Source organism: Anas platyrhynchos, chromosome 2, assembly GCF_047663525.1.
Source record: "Anas platyrhynchos isolate ZD024472 breed Pekin duck chromosome 2, IASCAAS_PekinDuck_T2T, whole genome shotgun sequence".
Taxonomy (NCBI): Eukaryota; Metazoa; Chordata; class Aves; order Anseriformes; family Anatidae; genus Anas; species Anas platyrhynchos.
This window is the reverse complement of record NC_092588.1, coordinates 136,239,586-136,258,596: the sequence shown is the minus strand read 5'-3', so window position 1 is coordinate 136,258,596 and position 19,011 is coordinate 136,239,586. Positions and strand designations below refer to the sequence as shown.

Sequence of the window (19,011 nt, the reverse complement as noted above, 5' to 3'; positions counted from 1 at the left end):
TGCTGAAAATGCACATGGACAAACGCTGTTCAAAATCCCATGCAGAGTTTATGGAGCTGGCAGAAAAGTTCTAGTTACCATTTGAAATGGCATTATGATAGGAAGAAAAAAGAAACACCGAATTTTGTTTACATTTTGAAACTGTTTGTTTGTAGTCTTAATACATACTGCTTATTCCAAACCCAGGCTCCTGGTATATCACATTTTCCTGTCTTCTACGCTCCATTTCCTGGGAATTTACATCTGCCAAGCAAGTGGGTACCTAATAACGAAAAAATCTGGTTCATTATTGTAGGTGTATCTATTGTGAGAGAATTACCAGAGCTGTTCATAAAATATGTTAAAGTTTTTGTCCCCCAAAGGAATAGCAAAGCTAGATCAGAGAAGATGGATATAGCCATTCTTCTAAAGAGCCCTCAGCAAATTCTTTTATTTCCCCTTCTCCCATAGCTCTTTGCTCCAGCTGAAAGACACTTTACAATTACCATGCTAGAAGCAATTCAAGGAAAAATTACAAGCTTTGGCTTGGTATTTGAGCTGTTTTATGAGAAGTCATTCTTCACTGCATACTTAAAACTATCTGAAACTAAGATACGAAAAAATGGCTAGAGAACTTCCATGCTGCCTCAAACGTAATTCAGTACATTTAATCAAAAACATATGGATTATAAAAAAGGTTTTTGAGAAAAAAGAAAAATAATGAGAACAGCTATATAAAGTCATTTAAAGGGCACTTTAGCTCAGTATCTAGCCTGAAAAGGCAGTCAACAACAAATGCCTAAGGAATAACGTCAGAACAAGGCAAGCATATGATGCATCTGCCTTGGAAATCACATGCAGCTTCTGGCAGTGTGGTTCAGTTACTTTCTGAACCAGAGGTGATATCTTGGTGTTTAATACTTTCAAACAGACATATTCATGGGGAGAAAAAAAAAAAAAAATCCAACATTTTTGGACTAATCTAAATTTTAGCGTCCTTAACATCCAAAGACTGTTTCACAGCCTAGCTATACTTGAAGCATCTTATTTCCTTCTGAGTACTTCTGTTTTCCATTTTCTACTTGATAGTTTTGTTCACTGCCCTTTATGTCTTGCATTAGAAAAGATAGTCATGACTTTCCACACCTCTGTCATACGCCTTCTTAGCTGTAGTCTATCGAATTATTCCTATATACGTGAGCAGGTTCATGCCTTTGGTAATGCTTGTCACTCATCCGAGTGCCTCTACTATTCCAACATCATGCTCCAAGTGATTTAAGAGTATGGAAACATGAAGAAAAAAAAAAAAGCATTTCAGAGCATAAAGATTTGTGGACCTTAAAACATGGCAAGACTTTGTCTTCAGCCAGCTCAAGAAGGCTGAAGAACTCATGAATCAGTATTGTCATACATTAAGCTCAGGTAAAAGCATCTTGATTTGCATATAGTGCCTCAGCCCACTTTGGCTTTTGAACACTCCTTACAGACAGAGAAGCAGAAACACTAATGCTGCTGGCAAAAATCCAAAGATGACATAGGCTAGATGAAATGTAAATATTTTTTTAATGCATTGGTTGGAATTTCACTCAAGGTAAGGACACCTTCCAATCTGAAACTGACAGATCTCTCATAAAGCCATCCTGGTGCAATATACCACCTCGTCAGCTTCGAAGGCCAACAGCCCAGGTTAGAACCAAGGAACAAGACTCGGGTTTGTTCCCTAACTCACCTGAGGTACTAGCAGTTACCCTATTTCCCTGAACCTGAATGGGTTTCTGGAGCTCCTCATCTCTTCCTGTGGGGGATTTTAGGGACAATAATCTCTGCAGTAATGTGAACCAGACGTCTAAAGTTAGATACACAAAACACTGTGAAGAACGTTCTTCTTACTCTAGGCCATTAAGGACCCGATAAGCACCTTACCAGTGTCTTACTGCCATTCGGGTGCCTTAAATCTCAGGTGCACCCTTAGGACCCAGCTGCCTCAGAGAATTTGGGCTCCATCTCCTTCATCCCCATCTCCTATCTCACAGCCCCATCTGGGTATTTTCTGGACCCTAAGACACTTTACTGAGCACTATAAGCATCTGTAAGACCGCAGGAGTCACCAGTGAAAACTATCAACTCGTTAATTGGTTAAAATGAGAAGGCCACAGCAAATTTTCATATTTCCCTCAACATCTTTATTCCCTTCTCCGACCAGCCCTGAGTCAGGGCAACGCCTGCTCTCGTTGGCTCCTCGCAGCAACGTGACAGCAGGAGGCAGGAGCAACGGGTCCTTCCGGAAAAAACAACTTAATTAATTAATTAAACCCAAAGCCTGGCGTATCAGAAATACGCGTCAACGAATGCTGTGAGCCTTTCAAGCCGCAGCCCACAGAGGCGTCAGGTGCGCGACTCATCCCTGGCAGCACGATCGGGGAGCTGCCGGGAGGAAGACAAGGAGCCCCCCGGAGGAAGGCACCACGCCTCACGGAAGGCAACACCCTTCCCCCGGCCTCTCCCCTTCCTTCTCCGGCTCGGCCCGGCCGCCTCAGCGCCGCCCTCAGGGCCGCCCCTTCCCCGCCATCGCCGGCGGCTCCCGGTGGGCGCGGGGCCGCGCCATGGCGGCGGGGCGCTGCTGGCTGCCGGCCTTGGCGCTGGTGTGGGGCTGCGTCGGGATGGCGGCCGCCGCCTTCACCACCGTCACCCCGCCGGTGCAGGGTAAGGACGGCCGCAAGGCATGGGGGAGCCGCGGGGCTCGGGGTTTTTCCTCTTTTCTCCATCCGGGGGCTCCCAGCCCAAGCAGGAGCCCCCCAGGCTGCTGCCCTCCGCCGCCTCGGGTCGGGCAGCCCGCCCCGAGGGGGTCGGGGGGTGCTCGGCGCTGCCCTGCTGCTCGGGGTGCGTGTGGGGGGATCTTCAGTTTGTTTGCCTTTAATAGATGTGACCAGAAAGGTACAGTACTTGCATTAAATTAGGGTATTGCAGATGGACCTTGACCTGTACTCAGAGCCCAGCTTGCGGGGGCTCTGTTCTTTGAGGGTAGGGCTTACGTGTGATAAGAAATCTCCAGGTTTTGGGACAGCTGACTTGAGGCAGAAGAGAAAGGGAGCAGTCAGCCTCTCTCAGCTATTGGAGAGGAAGGGATCTGCTGGCAACTGTAAGCTAATCAGTTTCTTTCTAATAGCTGTGTGGAACATCAGCCAAGCTGAGGAGTTTGGTTTGAGCCAAAAATCGGGTTGCCTTGGCAGTCAGTCTGCTTAGGGGTGCCCTAGGATTGAACTTCTCGTGTGTTTTTATTTCTGTGTGAGGTTGGGAGGTTGCTCACGACACAAAGTTTGTTGCTGGTATGGAAAAGGATTGTATTATATGGAATTATGAATCCATATTGTACAGAAGGATTTAAGGGACTTTTAAGAGATAAAATGAGCAATGAGATTAAGTGAAAAACTTCTTTTTTCAAACTTCCTGGAAGTTTGCCCATGGGAGATAAGAAGGGTTTAAGCTGAGACTGTGGGTAGGGAGCAAATTAACACAAACTGCCTAAGAACAGCCTTGGTGTAGGTGTGGAAGAGTTTCTGACTGAGTGGTTGTGCTGGTTTTAGAGGCGTAGTAGGGAGCTCCCTCCCCCAAGGGTCACCGATCCTAAGGTAATGTGGCAGTCCTTACTGTACAGTGGATGGTTTAAAGCCCTGTCTTCCTTAAATAAATAAAAAACACAATAAAAAAAAAAATCTGTATGTGCTACCTCCATGTCTATTGGAAAGGGGCTGTTTTATAAACAGGCTTTATTGTCTGTGCTGTTAGGTTTTACCTGTATTTTGTGAAAGACCAGCATTGTGCTGGAGCTGTGTTACGCTGGTCCTTGAGGACACCTCCTAGAAGGTGAGCTCACACAGGTCATCATTTTACAATGGGTGCTCCAGTTACTGAAAACATAATTAGTTATAATTAACATACTACAATTCCTGTACATGTGGACAGGATTCTGGTAATTTCCTAAAGATGTAGGAACAGTACTAGCTTTTTCCTTTCTCCTTGTGAGAATATAATCCTCGTGCAGCTGTGGCTGACTCTGCAAGGTGTATTACATTAATGGAGCTGCTTTAGCGAAACTGATGTAGCTTATTGACATAATTATGACACTTTTTGGTAAACCAAGGTGGGTATGTAAAAATTAAAGGGAAAATTCATCTTAGATACTTAATGTTGACGTTATGCTAAAATAGAAGGAATGGTTGTTCAACAAATGTTGGCTAAAATACAATGTGAGTAATTGGTGGTAGTTGTGCTGTGGCTTATGCTTTTTTTTTTCCCTGATAAAGAGATCACAGTAGTCCCTTGAAATATGAGGGAGTCTGTCAGCTTTCTATGTTTGAGTCCAAATGCTTCCAGGTTGCTTTTGTTTAATATGCTGGTACCCATATTGCTTTTTCAAGGTGCATTGGAGGGCCTGAGTGTGTTATCAGTTTGAGAGGTGTTTTTTTTTTTTTTTTCCCGATGTTCTGCTCTTGAACTGACTTGTGTGCCTTGTAAGCTAAGGGACCTGGAGAAATACATAAAGCACAATTATACACTTTTTTTCCTGCTTACTCATGGTAATATAACATTTTGTAACGGAGTATGTAAATCAAAGTCTGATTTTATTCTTTATAATTTGAGCCCCAGACTTCTGGTTATATGCTCTTATAGACTGTGATATATGTCCATAAGAAGGCAGTTGAAGATAAACAAGGTGAAAAGCTTTTTGATAAGGACCTAAGGGATGTTACATTACTTCATTTGGTGGTTCAGTTACTGAAAATGTAACCTAAATCACTGGTGATGTTGAACTGTAAGTCTGAGAACTTTAGCAGAGATATTGGGAGGCTCTTGGGTTGTGTCTCCCATGTTGTCCTTAAAGTAACAATCATCTCTGAGTAAGATGGCTTACCTGTACCTTCAATTTCAAAAGCATAAATTGTTTCCTATTTCAGAGGTCAAACCTGAACTGCTTTCTATCTCTGTTTGCTACCGTTCTTCTGGAATGAAAATATTGAGCTTTCATTATTTAATCAAAATTATTGCACATACCTAGTAGTGGGGGGAGAGGAACCCTAAATATTTTGTTAAATGTTTGACATTACTGAATGAAAATAAATATACTTTCTGTTTTGTTTTTCTTTTTTTTCTTTCTCCAGCCTGTTCCGATTTGTCCCATAGGTCCTGTGAAGAATGTCTAAAAAATGTTTCGGTAAGATTTTAAATATCTTGTTTTTTGACCGATAAGAATGTGGTGATTTATTTTCACTTAATATTATATTGAGTTGTTGGGTTTTATTTGGCTGGTTGTTTCTTTTTTTTAGTTCTCTTAAAATGATGAAGCTAGTTGAACTACCCTTAATAACAGGAAATCCGGATCAGTTGGCTCTTGTCTGCCTTCAGTTGGTAAAAATTGTCTGCTTGATGTCCTTCTTCCCCTTGGAGCCACTGTGCTTTCAGTCTCCCAGGGTTACAGGGTGGCCCGTGATTTGGTTGCTCAGGGTATTTCTCTGGAGAGGAGTGACCAAGCAGTACTCAGGCTTCCCCTTTCCATGAGTGCTTGGTACTTGCACAGAGCAGCAGAGCAAGTTGCTGCTACTGGTTTGGATTCTTACCCTCATTTTTCAAGCAGCATTGGTTAAATTTCCATCCTCTATGAGGGCTGGATGAACTGAATCCTATGTGGATGAAATGCCTTGCATTTCTTGTATCCAGAATATGAGAGCTGACAAATTCAAGTAAGCAAGCTAGAAATGCAGTTTTCTAGAGATGCCCCGAGCACTAGCACTGTGTTCAGTTGAGGCAGACTGGTCAGTGCTTTGTAGCTGTTCAGACACTGGCCTCTCTGACTGCGTGAGACTGTGAGTGCTTCAGACTGTTGTGCTAGATGACTGCTTTTGTAGCAACGTGTTTAGATTTCCAAAGAGATTGTGGTAACCTAGACATTTAAATCAATGGAATCTTATGCCATGCCCTTTGCTCAAAACCTTTATAGCTACACAACAAGGGTTGTGATAAGTATCCAAACGTGTCTGTCACTGCAGTGCAGAAGGAAACTCCTATGTTTATAGTGAGAGTGTTTCAAATTCTAACTTCAGATGTCACTGAAAATGAAATGCTTCAGGAGTCTTGAAGTTATGTGTAAGTTACCGCAGGATTTAAGGAAAAATACAAATTGCGTTGTAGTGATGTAGTCATTGACTATGTGCTGCTAGACGTCTATTTGTCATCATAAGCCTGGCATACCGTAAAGAACTCTTAATCCTCAAAAACACAAAGTAAGAAACATGAAATATGTGTTATTAAAGATTAAATGTTCATCACTACCACTGGTGTGCCTGTCACTCCAAATAGGTGCTGCAGCTGATGCCTCTAGGTGCTGTGACTGGCGTTCTGAGCACCACTTTTATTAACCTGAGAACTGTGTGCTCACCTTGTGAGCAGAATAAATCCTTCAGGTGTGCACTGAAGACGCTAGCAGAGTTACAGATTCTCAGAATCTGTCAAACCAGTGACAGAGTCCAGGCTTGTTCTGATGGCTGAATGACGGATGATTCAGGGCAACTGCTGCAGTAGCATCAGTGTTAACCTTGAGGAGGTAACTTTAGACTTGATTCAGACAATTCGTGCATACATTTAAAGAAAAAAAGGCTATAAATAAAGCCATTAGCATTTGTGTAAGCAATATGAAAACAAAGGATTGCTGAAATTACCTTAACTGCCTCAGTAGATGAAATTACCAACTGATGATAACGTAGACAGTAGCAGCAGATAAAAATGAAAATTAAACTTTTGGTGAATAGATAAAAATAATTCCAAGCAAACCATAAAATGTTACCATTTAGTTCAGTTAAATAGAGTTGTGATTCAAAAGATGAGATTTTTTTTAATTATAATTGAATTGGTCCTTAGAGTTGATTGATACCAACTTTCTCGTGTTTTTCATCAAGAAGTTCTGAGTGCTTGGTATTTTTATGGAGATGCTGTTGTATTTGATTTTATCTTTAAGGTACTGTTTTGTAAGGAATAAAGGTTTTGGTTAGAGCTTTAGAGTCCTGAGATACTACTTAATGTGCAAATAGCTATTGCTTAATGTCTTGAGATTTTTTTCGCTTTGTGTGATACTCTGCTTCATTTGATTTGCTTTTATATAAGATATTTTTAGCCTGCCTTTGTGGGTTGTGTAGAGAGGAATCAAAGTTAAGGAAATGTTTTGCCCTTTGGTGTTTAGGCTTTTATAAAGTCAATTTTGATAATTAGATCGATTTTTAGTGTCAGGAATAAGTCAGCTGAAATAGTTTCTTACTTCAACCTCTGCGCTGGTTAGTAGCAGCACCAGCTATTACCCGTAGGGCTACGGACCTTTCTAATAGAGTTGCCTGTAGAAGTCTCCATTACAGGGATACAACTAACCTTTTATGCAGGGTGTTACTGACAGTGCATATCGTGAGGTCATCTGGTACAGCCTCCTACTGGACACAGGGTGACCACTGCATTCAAACCAAGTTTAACAGTGACTTCCAGTCTATTAGTCTTGTTATTTTTGAGCTGCTAGTTCTTGTTATTAAATAGCCAGGCCAACAAAAATAAGCATGTTCTGAGCTAACATTGTTAGATGCATTTTACCAATGTCTGTGACTCAGTCTACCAGCTACAGCATGTGAATACAGTGGTTTTGCTCCTTTCCTCACTCATTTCAAGAGAACAGAATCCACTATAAAGGGGTTCTTCTGTATTTAACATTTTGTAACTCTTGAGAGCAAGATAACTGTTTTTATGCAACTGAGGATGTGTGAGAGATGTTCTTGATAGCCTGGTTAGATAAAGCACAGTTCCTGCATGAGCTTTGTCTGTAATGAATCCTACAAAACCCCATTCTGTCAAGGATTCCTTTTACTCTTATCTAGAACTTCTTAATGGGTTGTATTTTTTTATCTTGCTGCAAAACTTTCTGTAGAATTGTAGAAGTTCTTTATGGCTTTCTTTCTGTTGGTAGCCAAATATAGGGCTGAAGTAAGATTCTAAGTGTGTTTTGTATTCCTCAGAGATACTGCTGGCTTTAAAATTTTGAATGGTTGGGTTTGGGGTATTGTAATTTTTTTTAACTTCAGTAATTCTAAACCCTAAAGCCATTTGGGTTGTGCACTGAGTACCTTGGATTGTCCACAGATATTTTCAGGTTAGTGTATATATTTATTAATATTTATTACCTAAAGGTACAAAATTCAAATTGGGCTTGCTTTGGAATTGTACCAAACTTTTGTAGGTTTCATGTTACTAAGTGCTATCAATGCATCTATATGATATTGTACATACTTAAAAATATTTTCTGTGGAGAGGAGCACTAGATTGTAAACTGTTTTCTGAAGATCAATAATTTTTCTTTTTTTTTTTTTCCCACAGTGCCTTTGGTGTTACACCAACAACACCTGTATTGATTATCCTGTAAGAAGCATTCTTCCATCATCTTCATTATGCTCACTCTCAAATGCTCGATGGGGAGTTTGCTGGAGTAGGTACTAATTTTACTTTTGCTGTAGAGAGAGAGATTTGAGTATGTTTAGTCTAAAATGCAACTACCACTTACTGATAACTTGGTTGGAGGGCAGGGGGAAAGCAGTAGTTATGATTTGGGGTGGGGGGCTAGCAGGGAGATGAGCAAAGGAAATTGCTCACCACCTCCCACAGGCAGACTGATGCCCGGCCAGTCTCTGAAAAGTAGTCACCATGGAAAACAGAACACCTCCTGCCTATCCACCTGCTGCTGACCTCTTCTTTCTCTACCTCATTTTTTTTTATTGCTGACTGTGGCGTTGCACAGTATGGAATATCCCTTTGGCCACTTCAGGTCAGATGTTCCAGCAGTGCCCTGCTCTCAGTGTTTTGCCCACCACCAACCTATTCACTGCAGTGGGAGCAAAGTCAGAAAAAGAGCAGCCTTGATGTTGAGCAAGCGCTGTGCATCGGTAGCCAAAACACCAGTGCTGCTGTAGCCACAGATCCAAAAGCCATATGGGCTGCTAGGAAGGGAGTTAACTCCATCCTAGCCAGTAGAGGAAGACATTTGTGCTGTGTCCTTTTGCAAAGCAGTGATCGCACTTCTTTACAGACAGAAAGGGTGCTCTTATCACTTTACTTTTGTTAGAGAAGGGATTTCTGGCTTGGATATGGATTATGTTTCTAGATTCAATGTAGCTCAAACACAGACTGAAAACGTTGTATTGAAGGACATTCTCAGCAGAAAAAGAGTGTAAATAAATAAACCAACCAATAAAATTTACAGACAAACTTGCACGTCCTTAATTATTTTTTACAAATCCTATGCAGCAGCATGTTCTGGTCAGTGTATATAGTCTTATTGAGAATATCCTCTTCAGATATAGTAGGAAACTTAATTTCCCATGAGAGTGCTGGGCTTGTTTTTTTCCTTTCTGTGAATAAAATGAAGAGCCAGGCATTGGCTCAGTGTTGCTGCAACTATTGCAGTAATAGTGTTGAATATTGCAGTTCTCAAAGCTGAAAAACAAACGACTGGCTTCCAGTTGCAATTTTATGTGGAATAAGGCATGTTGAAAGATTGTTAACCGGCAGTGAAGAAAAAAAAAGGTATGGAAGAAATATAATACAAATTATCTTAATTGCTTTGTTTTTCATAAACAATAAGCAATGAAATAGCTGAGACAGGAAAGCAGACTACTGGATACTGACAACTTTATTGTGCACTTAATAGCTTCAAATTACTTTTTGCTTCTGTCGCGTTAAAGGGGTGTAGCTGATTAACCGTTACGGGCCCGGTTGGATTCAGAGTATTGAACCAGTCGGACATTCACCAAAACTGGGGGTCCGTTCGGACATTCACCAAAAACGTAATAACCACCTGGGGGTCCGTTCAGACATTCACCAACAATGCATTAACCGTCTGGGGGGTCTGGTTAGATTCAGAACACTGAACTATCACGGATAACCACCCTGACCCTAGTTGCATTAAGGAGAGCTATCACAATGCAATCAAGTATGGTTTATTACAGCAACAGATAATCAGGTTCTTTTGGATTGCCGGTGATAGTGACTATCTGCAAAAGCAAGCTAGTATGCATGAAATACACAGGTGTTACAGGGGTTCTAGGTGCGGGTTCTAGGTGCGGGTTCTAGGTGCGGGTTCTAGGTGCGGGTTCTAGGTGCGGGTTCTAGGTGCGGGTTCTAGGTGCGGGTTCTAGGTGCGGGTTCTAGGTGCGGGTTCTAGGTGCGGGTTCTAGGTGCGGGTTCTAGGTGCGGGTTCTAGGTGCGGGTTCTAGGTGCGGGTTCTAGGTGCGGGTTCTAGGTGCGGGTTCTAGGTGCGGGTTCTAGGTGCGGGTTCTAGGTGCGGGTTCTAGGTGCGGGTTCTAGGTGCGGGTTCTAGGGGTTCTAGGTGCGGGTTCTAGGGGTTCTAGGGGTTCTAGGGGTTCTAGGGGTTCTAGGGGTTCTAGGGGTTCTAGGGGTTCTAGGTGCGCAGCCTAGAAATAAACGCGTTAAAAGGATCAAAGACTCTATAGAGATTTATAAGCAAATATTCAGATCTCACCCAAAGGCGTCCCAATGGGGGGGAAGAGAGGCTCAGCCCGTCGACTGATCCCAGGAGTCAGGAGGTCCTAAGGATGTTGTATGTCCTTGGGATGGTATCTCCCCTGACGATGGTATCTTCCCTAACATCCCCTCTCTCTTGGGCCAATTTATATTATTTTCTATCTTTTAGGTGGAGCTTGAGTGGCTCTAGTCAAGCATATCTTAGTTATGATTGGTGTAAAGTTTTCCCGTCTCCGTTTAAAGTAATAGGCTCCAAGAAATTCAGAGCGCATGCTCAGTGAGGGGCGGTCGCACCTTGGAGGCGGGTAGCTTTTGGGATGGAGGTGTGTTTTGGTATTATAATGATATTATAATGAGCAAAAAGAACACTAGGGTACAGCATTTGTCAAAACATGACAGGTCTTTGGCTTAGGGTGGCAAAAAGTGCAGCTTTGTGCACAAGAACGATCGAGGTCCCACCTGATTACAGAGCCTAGCCGTGGTGTCTCCACTCCACTCCACGCTCCATGGTGTTCCTTAGAGCTAGCACACCAAGTTTCCCCAGCGCGATAGCATCTAAGGTTGGGAGCCTAGGGAATGCAGTTATGCCCTACCCTGAAAGCCTCTTCAATGCTGTACCTTTTCCTTAAAAGTGTGAATGTTAGTTTTATTTTCCTAGTTACTTCAGGCATTTACACCACATAATCCACCCCGTGACTATAGTTACTCAAGCTTCACGACAGTTGGAATATGTCAGGGACATCACATACATTCTCGGATTGAGGTTTACCGAGTGTATGTACATTGTGTAGGGATGCTAAACGTTTCATCATAAACCAGAGTTTAACATACAAACTAATTGTCAGTATAAAACATAACACAGTGAGTATTAGCAGAACAATAACAGGGTGAAGCATCTTGTTGAAGATTCCCTTGGCAGCTGGCAACCATCCAAACAAATTGTCCCACCAACGGTGTCTCTCATCTCTCTTCACTCTTTCCATCACTCGATGTATTTCTTGTGCATCATGATGGACAGTAATCAGAGTCTTTTGTCCATTTTCTCGGACTTGAGTCATCAGCTGCTTCAGGTCCTCATGTACCAGCAATTTCTTCACCAAGGTGAGGTTCATTCCAATAGGAGTAGGCAGCAGTTCATGAAGCAGAATATAATTAGATGCAATAAGTTGATAAGAAGTGACAGGAACTGAGTAATTAAAATCACATCCTAGAATTTTGGTAAAATTGCAAACACAAACATTAGAGTGATTATTGGTATCTACCTCTGTATTATCTACGACTACAGAATCACAATGAGTTCTCATACAAACACAACCTTTCCCAATATATACAAGTACAGTTTTAAGGGTTTCATTAGGATGTATCTCAAAGTGGCAAATATTTTGCTCAGTGTCAAGACAAATGTCTTGAGATTCCAGCGTGTTACTTTCACAGATGAAACCTTTTTGTTCACGCACAATGCATGCATTTACATCAATTGTTTGCCACTTTCCTCCCTTCTGATGGGCCCATACTTTATGCTCTTTAGGATAAAGTATAGTTCCGTTATGATTGAGTCCTAATGCAATGATTGGATATACATTGTATACGGTGGCATTACTTATAGTAAGTATAAAGGCAACAATTTTATCATTTTAATGGGTAAAGTTGACTAATTGCCACCAAGCTTGAAATTCTTTTTCAAATTCTGAAGCATTATCCCAAATCAATTTTCGAATTTCAGTGGGCAAAGTTCCTCCTTCTCCCTCTCTAATAATAGCTGCTGCTACAGATTGTATCCATAACTGCGCTTGGATACAGCTCAAGGCAAGGGAGGTATTGCCTTGGGCTTTTCCAAGGGCATTTACAATTAATTGATGATCATTTTCCTCAATTTGTTCCCAATGGGGTAAAATATCTGATAGAAGCCATTGATTTGCTCCTAAAGCCAATAAGGATGATTTTATTGGTTGTTCCAATTTCCTTAGGTCATCTGTAGTAGCAGTTACTCTACTCATTAAGACCTCAGCATCAATGCTATTTAATATACCTAATCCTGTCCCTAATAACCCAGTTGCATCCTGTGGCCCTTTTTTAGGGACCAACTAGGGTCAAAGAGAATTTGTTGTTGTCCCATATTTTTAATTATGTAAGGACCTGTGTTGAAGATGGAAGGAGTTAGACCAATGGGAGACTGAGTCGGTTTGTTTTCAAGTATCTGCAGGGGCAGAGGCTTCTTATCCTTTGACCATGAATTCAAATAGTAATTCTGTGCCTCTGTAGCCCCAAAGACAGTACACAATTATAGGTTTGGTGAAAGTAAAATTGTACCAGCAATCAAAATTTGGTTCAGTTATTTTAGTTATTTGGCAACCAATTTGTATTGTTTGTCCAGACATGGCTTAAAGTTCAGCCATTCTTAGAGAATCATTCCAACTCCATTCATCTTTTGAAAATATTTTGTTTCCATGTAGAACTAAAGTAGAGAGCTTCAATTAAAAGGCAATTAAAAATATAAATAGTATACTTAATTTTCTTAATGGAGATGAAACCATATTTAGAACACTGAACAAATTTAGTTGCTTATAACTTAGAGGAGTAACAAAATGAGAGAAGTCATGTGGTGGAATGTTTTCATATGAAAATGTGTAGGTTCAGGAACTATATATTAAACTGTATTATAAACCATAGCCAGTAAATTACAGTGCACAAGCAAAAATTTGCCCAGAGAAGCTGTGGATACCCCACCCCTGGGTTCCAGGCCAGGTTGGATGAGGCTTTGAGCAACCTGCTCTGGTGAGGGGTGTCCCTGCCCATGGTGGGGGGAAGGATGGAACTCAATGATCCTTAAGGTCCCTTCCAACCCAAAGCATTCTGTGATTCTATGAAATGTTTACAACATTTTTCTGTGGAACAAAATTGAAGTTGTAAGTTGGAGGTTATGCATCTTTATAGTTGCTTTGATGCTTTAATCTGCTTTAAGCTGTTCATTAGGTTTGGGACACTATAAATATACTCTATCATGTTCATGTTTGTCACCCCAGACAAATAATGATTACATTGTGTCCTGTTCTGAGGAATCCATAATGTAAATGAAGAGAACAAACTACTGGGAAAGTATTGTAACTGATTCTAGGCAAGGATTATGAAACAAATAAAGATTGCATTTAATTTTGTATATGTAAAGTAAAGGAATTTACAGTTAGAGCATCCAACCTTTTCTGTATGCTTACATCCCATGATTAATTTCTTTATATTGAAATATTTTGAAAGATCTTTGTAAAACACTAGCAGGACATTTTTTTCTTTAATCAAAATTCATATTGTTTGGGGCCCTCAATGTGTTGAGGCTTCTATCTTAAACTGTGTACGTTATATGTAAGCAGTACACAAGAAAATGAGATAAAATTTTAAAGCTGTTTTAGTGTTTAGAGTATACATACAATAATTCTTTATTGTTAATAGAATTGCATGCTGCTTGATTTGGCTACGTGTTGTCATATATCACATAAAAATGACTTGAGTTTTATTATCGAGGATGGTCTTATTGGCAGGGCTCGTAAAGTAGTTGTGGGCTCATAAAGCTATAGCGGGATTCAGGGTATCTAAATCTGAATGTCTCTTGCTTGTGGAATGAGCCATCGTGGTTTAGGGGAATAAACAGTGAAGTTGTTGATGTAGTGCAGTAAAAAGGTTGCTAACACTACGGATTGCTGCTCATGAATAGGAATAGGAGTTCATCTTTTATTTGTGTGTGGCACTGTTATGATCATACTTGAAAACTTTGCGTGGTTCTTCTGTCAGTATTTTTAAAGGATGTTGAGAAAGAGAGGGTTCATGTGAAGATGACAAATGATGATTTAAAAGCTGGAACAATGATTCACAGTTTCTTATAGGGTGTAATCAGTCTCCCTACAAAAAAAAAAAAAAAAGAATTTTGAGAGGAGACTTGGTTAATGTATTACTACTGAGAAAAGGTAGGTCTTAAAGGTGTTTTTAGAATGCAGGAGGAAGATACAGAACCAAATTCAATGACTGCAGGATCAAACTGGGGAGTACTCTCCAAGTCATATGCTGTGCTTCAGCGTGATTTGACTGTTAAAAGAAACTACTAGAAAACTGGTAGGTTGTCCATCGTACTATCTTCAAGGCTGGGATCTAATCTTTCACAAGATCTGTGAAAGATACGTGTCAGTTAGACACAAGTTGGTGAGGTCAGTGGAGAAGTAACAGACTTAGCAGAAGCAGCTCTGGCTGATGCATGTGGTCAGAGAGGGCAGACCTTCTGAAAGTCATTTGCTGAGTTTGAGTTGCTCATCACTAGTACCCCAAAGCAGTAAAAGCTAGAAGTAGCATGTGCAGCTGCTTTTTATAGCAGCGCAAGGCTGCTGAATTTTGGCAGAATTCAGAGGGGAAAAGTGAAGCTTTGCTGCCACCCCATCATGCTTTGAAATAGCAAGAGAGTGTGGGGTGGAGGTATTTCTGTTTTTAATCTCTGTTGCTAGAAGCTCCCTTAGCTCTCCTTCATTTTACGCCCTTTAAATAGCTCCCCAGAGCTGTGTCCATTGCTTTGCTTATGTTTTCTGTGTTTGTTTGCTTCTCTGGATGTGTTCTCCAGAACTACAGATTTCTGACTTTTATGAATGCAGTCCTGTCTCAATTTAGACCAGATATAGTTGTTAGAGCGTACATGTATGCTGTTAAAATAATAACTCCTGTCCATGTGTTAATTGCTCTTTGGATGTAGGAGATGACTTAGGTAGTGTGGAGTGTTGCTTTTTGTTTTTTGTTTTTTTGTTGGACTCCTTGAAATCCCCTGACTGATACTGTCATATCATTTGATTTTGCTCTTTCTCTCCTTGCTGCCCATAGTGTATACACACTAATGCTGCACCTACATGACTTTTTGTTCACCCTGTACAGAGGCTGAGGTAGCAACTGGGGGACAAAACTGTGGAACTGCACCAGAAGATTTATGTAATATAAAGTGTTACAGAATGAATGTTTAATAATTCTTTGTATGTAGAGAACAACTTGTTTTAATGTTTTCTCATTGCAGGTCATGCATAGTACCTAAATTCTAATATGATATGCTGAGTTTTAATTGGGGTGATTACACAGAGTTGTGGCTTGGGTTTTTTGTACATAAAGCTAAGAAAAAAAGGGGAGGGGTTTGGGAAGGAGTGTAATTCCTTCACTCCTTTTGGAAAGGTAATGTTAATGCTGGAGTCTAACAAGTTGAATATATTCATATCTTTCAGTAAACTTTGAAGCTTTGATCATTGCCATAGCTGTGATAGCTGGACTCATTCTGGTGTCCATAGCCATCTGTTGCTGTTACTGCTGTTACTGCAGAAAGCGTTCCAAGAGGTAAATGTGTATTTATTTGTTTCCTTTACTAACTTTGGGTGCTGGTTTCCCCTACCTACCAACCTACAATTTTACTTTCCAACATACTAAAAGTCTTTTAATTTGGCAATTAGTTTTGATAACTTCGTGTTTGAAAAAGACAACAAAAAGGAGGTGTTTAGTGACATGAGTGATTCTGAAAATGATGCTGGAAGGATGGTGAAGTGATGTATGTTAGGGGCAGAATTACAGACATGTTTTTTAAATAAGCTATTACTTTACAATTCTATATTTTATGTTTCCTTATTAAGACCAGACATGAAATATTTGTATGGCCAAATAAATACTTGCTTCTTGTGATAACAGAATGGATGACTTCTTTTAAGGCAAGCTCATGGTACAGCAAAAAGGTGCGGAACATGTAACAGAGCAACATCCTAGTGTTTGGTGGTCATGCTTCAAAGTTCGCTCCAGGGTCTGTCAGCATGCTGTCAGTATCTAAGTGTGTTTGCCTGGTCAATGAAATATTCTAAATGTAAAATGATAATTATTTGCTCTAAGATACTAAGGAGGACTGACTTATTTTCAAGTAAAGTAATACTGCAAAAATTAAATGTCTTTTAGATCTGGGAGGACTTGTAAAACTTTTCTACTGGTGTACTTCTTTGATTGGCTGATGTCCCTCAAAGTGGGCGTGAAACAGTTGATGAGCAGCTTAAACACAGGCTCAGTGCTGCCATCTGAAGTTATCAGTGCTTATTTCATAACAACACCTGAAAAGCCGTGTTTATTGCTGCAGCACAATGTTCTCCTCTGCATTGGTGAAGTTCTAGGTTTTTGGGCAGGGTAGTTTCAGCTAGCTCTGTACCCTTCATGCTTCAGCACTTCTCATGTGAACAAAATGCGGACCTTATTTCTTGGTCTGAAATGATTTTGGCACTATTTCAAGTACTTATAATTCATTTTTCTTGTTGGATTCTTTTTTTTTTTTTTTTTAGAATTTATGCAGTCATGCAGAGGCTTTTTTCAAGCCACTGAAAAATGGTACACTGTGGCTTTCAAGGAAAAAGAGAAAAAAAATGTCAAAAAAATGAAAAAAAAAAATGTCATTCCCTTCTCTTTTCCGTGAGGAAGATGCATGTACCTGTTTTCCTGGTAGATTGGTTCATCTTAGTGCAAATCCATCCTAGTGCAAAAATTGGTGTCTCTTTAGCCCTGTGCTGATAAGCCCCGAAGACTGTTTTAGATTTTTCGTAAGATCTGCCAACTTCCTCTCAGAAGAGCTGTATTGGTTCCAGTGGCTGACATGCCAACAAACAGAGCTTAATTCCTGCACAAAAAGAGATTTGTGTCAGACCTCAGTGTTACTAGCTAAGTCGTCAATCACTGCTGTAACATCTAATTCTAAATATAGAGGGGTAGTTGAGAGTTGGTTTATGTCAGGGCTCCGGAGGTGTCAAGCTTAATCTTCTGACACTTAAAAGCTTTAAAGGTCTTGTCAAAGTGGGGTCCAGATTATTTCAGGAAGACCCAGAATGTATTATTACGCTGAAACCTGAGATATTACTGGCTCTCAACCCACTCATTCCCAGCAGGAATTCTTTTGCTTTCTGATTCCTTAGGTCTGGGAGAACAGAACAAAATCAAAACAAAACACCAACAACTTTATATTTTTAAAAATTAGAAAAAGGAAAATTTGTAAAAGGGTAGTATTAGATCTGCTTTGCTGTTTTTGATCTATATTCTCATCTCTCAGGTATAACCTTGTTTGGCAGAAGCATTAGTGTTCCTTCGGAGAATTTACAAGCTGTGAGAATTTATTAGCGTTCAGATGACAAACTCATTCATTTTTCTTGAACAAGGAATATTTAGAAGCATTAATGCCCACATTAATGATGTAGTTGGCTCACCTGGTTCACCTACCACAGATATCCTAGGACTATTGATGCATTGTTTCAGTTCATTGTTTTTTATCCTTCATTTGGACTTTGAGTCTGGTTCCGTGTACTTGAGATATAATTAATTGCAGAACTATAATAAACAGACTCTCTTCTTGATGACTTCAGGATATTAAAAAAACGTGGTTGTTAATTCCAGACTTTCTGACTTTGAGGAAAAACTCAATTCCATTGCAGTATCTAGAATCAAGTGTAATTTTATGCGTTTTTTTGTTATGGAAAAGGAATACATCTTTTGAATCCTATACCACTGTTTCGCTGATTTGTTGGTTTTGTATTTTGCAACACTAAGATGAAGTGAGACAATTGCATAGTTAAAAGAACCAGCATCTCCAATGAAGTAGTTTTGCAGAAGGATGCCCAAGAATGAAAGCTGCTGGTCTTCCAGGACATGCAAAAATGGGGAATTAATTAGTCAAACAAAAGGATGCCTTTCTAGTAAAGGTGCATCTGTTTCTCGCTGCTAATACCTGCTTGTCCCCCAGAGTTTTTAACTCTTCAAGTGGAAACAAAAATGAAGGGACTAGAACATTTGTACATGAAACATTATGTGCATTCTGGCTTGCATTTAAACAGCTAACATGTTCAAATACATGATTGAGCAGATGGAAAAATTGAGTTCGGTTTACAGTTCTAATCTGTGAATTTTGTATCTGTTAAAACATTACATGTGCTGTAATTAACCACTGGATGTCACTCTTGCTTAACTTGTGTGCTGGTTGTTGCAGATGTGTGGTACTAGAGCTGTGTATTAGCAGGTGTGTTAATAGTGTAAATATTTAAATCAGACATCTTCAGAGAGTGTATTTAGTTCTGAAAAATTAACAATTTCTGGAGAATCATGGCAGGTGTCCATTCACAAATCCTGAGGAATTGACATTTAATTCTGTCAGAAACAAATAGCAGACAAGTATTGTTTGGCATGTGTTTTAGAGTTCTGCAACTCTCATGTGGCACCTCTGATGAATAAGTGAAGCTGAGCTTTCTCAAAAGCAAGTCACAAACCTTTCCTTAAGGCAGGCAAAGGCTGTATGTTGCAGCTCTTACTGTGCTATGTTGCTTAAGAGCATGCATTCAGTAGAGCATATCTGCACCTGCACAGCTCAGCTCTACCATGTAGATTCAGCATTTCCCAGAGTCGTGCAGCAGTTGCACTCAGGTAAATTCTTGCTTACTCCATAAC

General features: G+C 40.3%; 1 protein-coding gene across 2 annotated transcripts in view; it reads left to right on the top strand.

Annotated features, from left to right (window-relative positions):
- Positions 1 to 2,378: 2,378 nt before the first annotated feature.
- Positions 2,379 to 19,011, top strand: part of LOC101797646 (pituitary tumor-transforming gene 1 protein-interacting protein) — a 32,054-nt gene continuing 15,421 nt past the window's right edge. The window contains exons 1-4 of one of the 2 annotated variants that reach the window (XM_027450758.3): positions 2,379 to 2,682; positions 5,139 to 5,191; positions 8,383 to 8,491; positions 15,783 to 15,891. In XM_027450758.3, coding sequence (XP_027306559.3) covers positions 2,583 to 2,682; positions 5,139 to 5,191; positions 8,383 to 8,491; positions 15,783 to 15,891 — 371 coding nt within the window. In that variant the 5' untranslated portion in view covers positions 2,379 to 2,582. The remainder of the gene's footprint in view (positions 2,683 to 5,138; positions 5,192 to 8,382; positions 8,492 to 15,782; positions 15,892 to 19,011) is intronic. The other variant, XM_072033653.1, reaches the window with a different exon arrangement.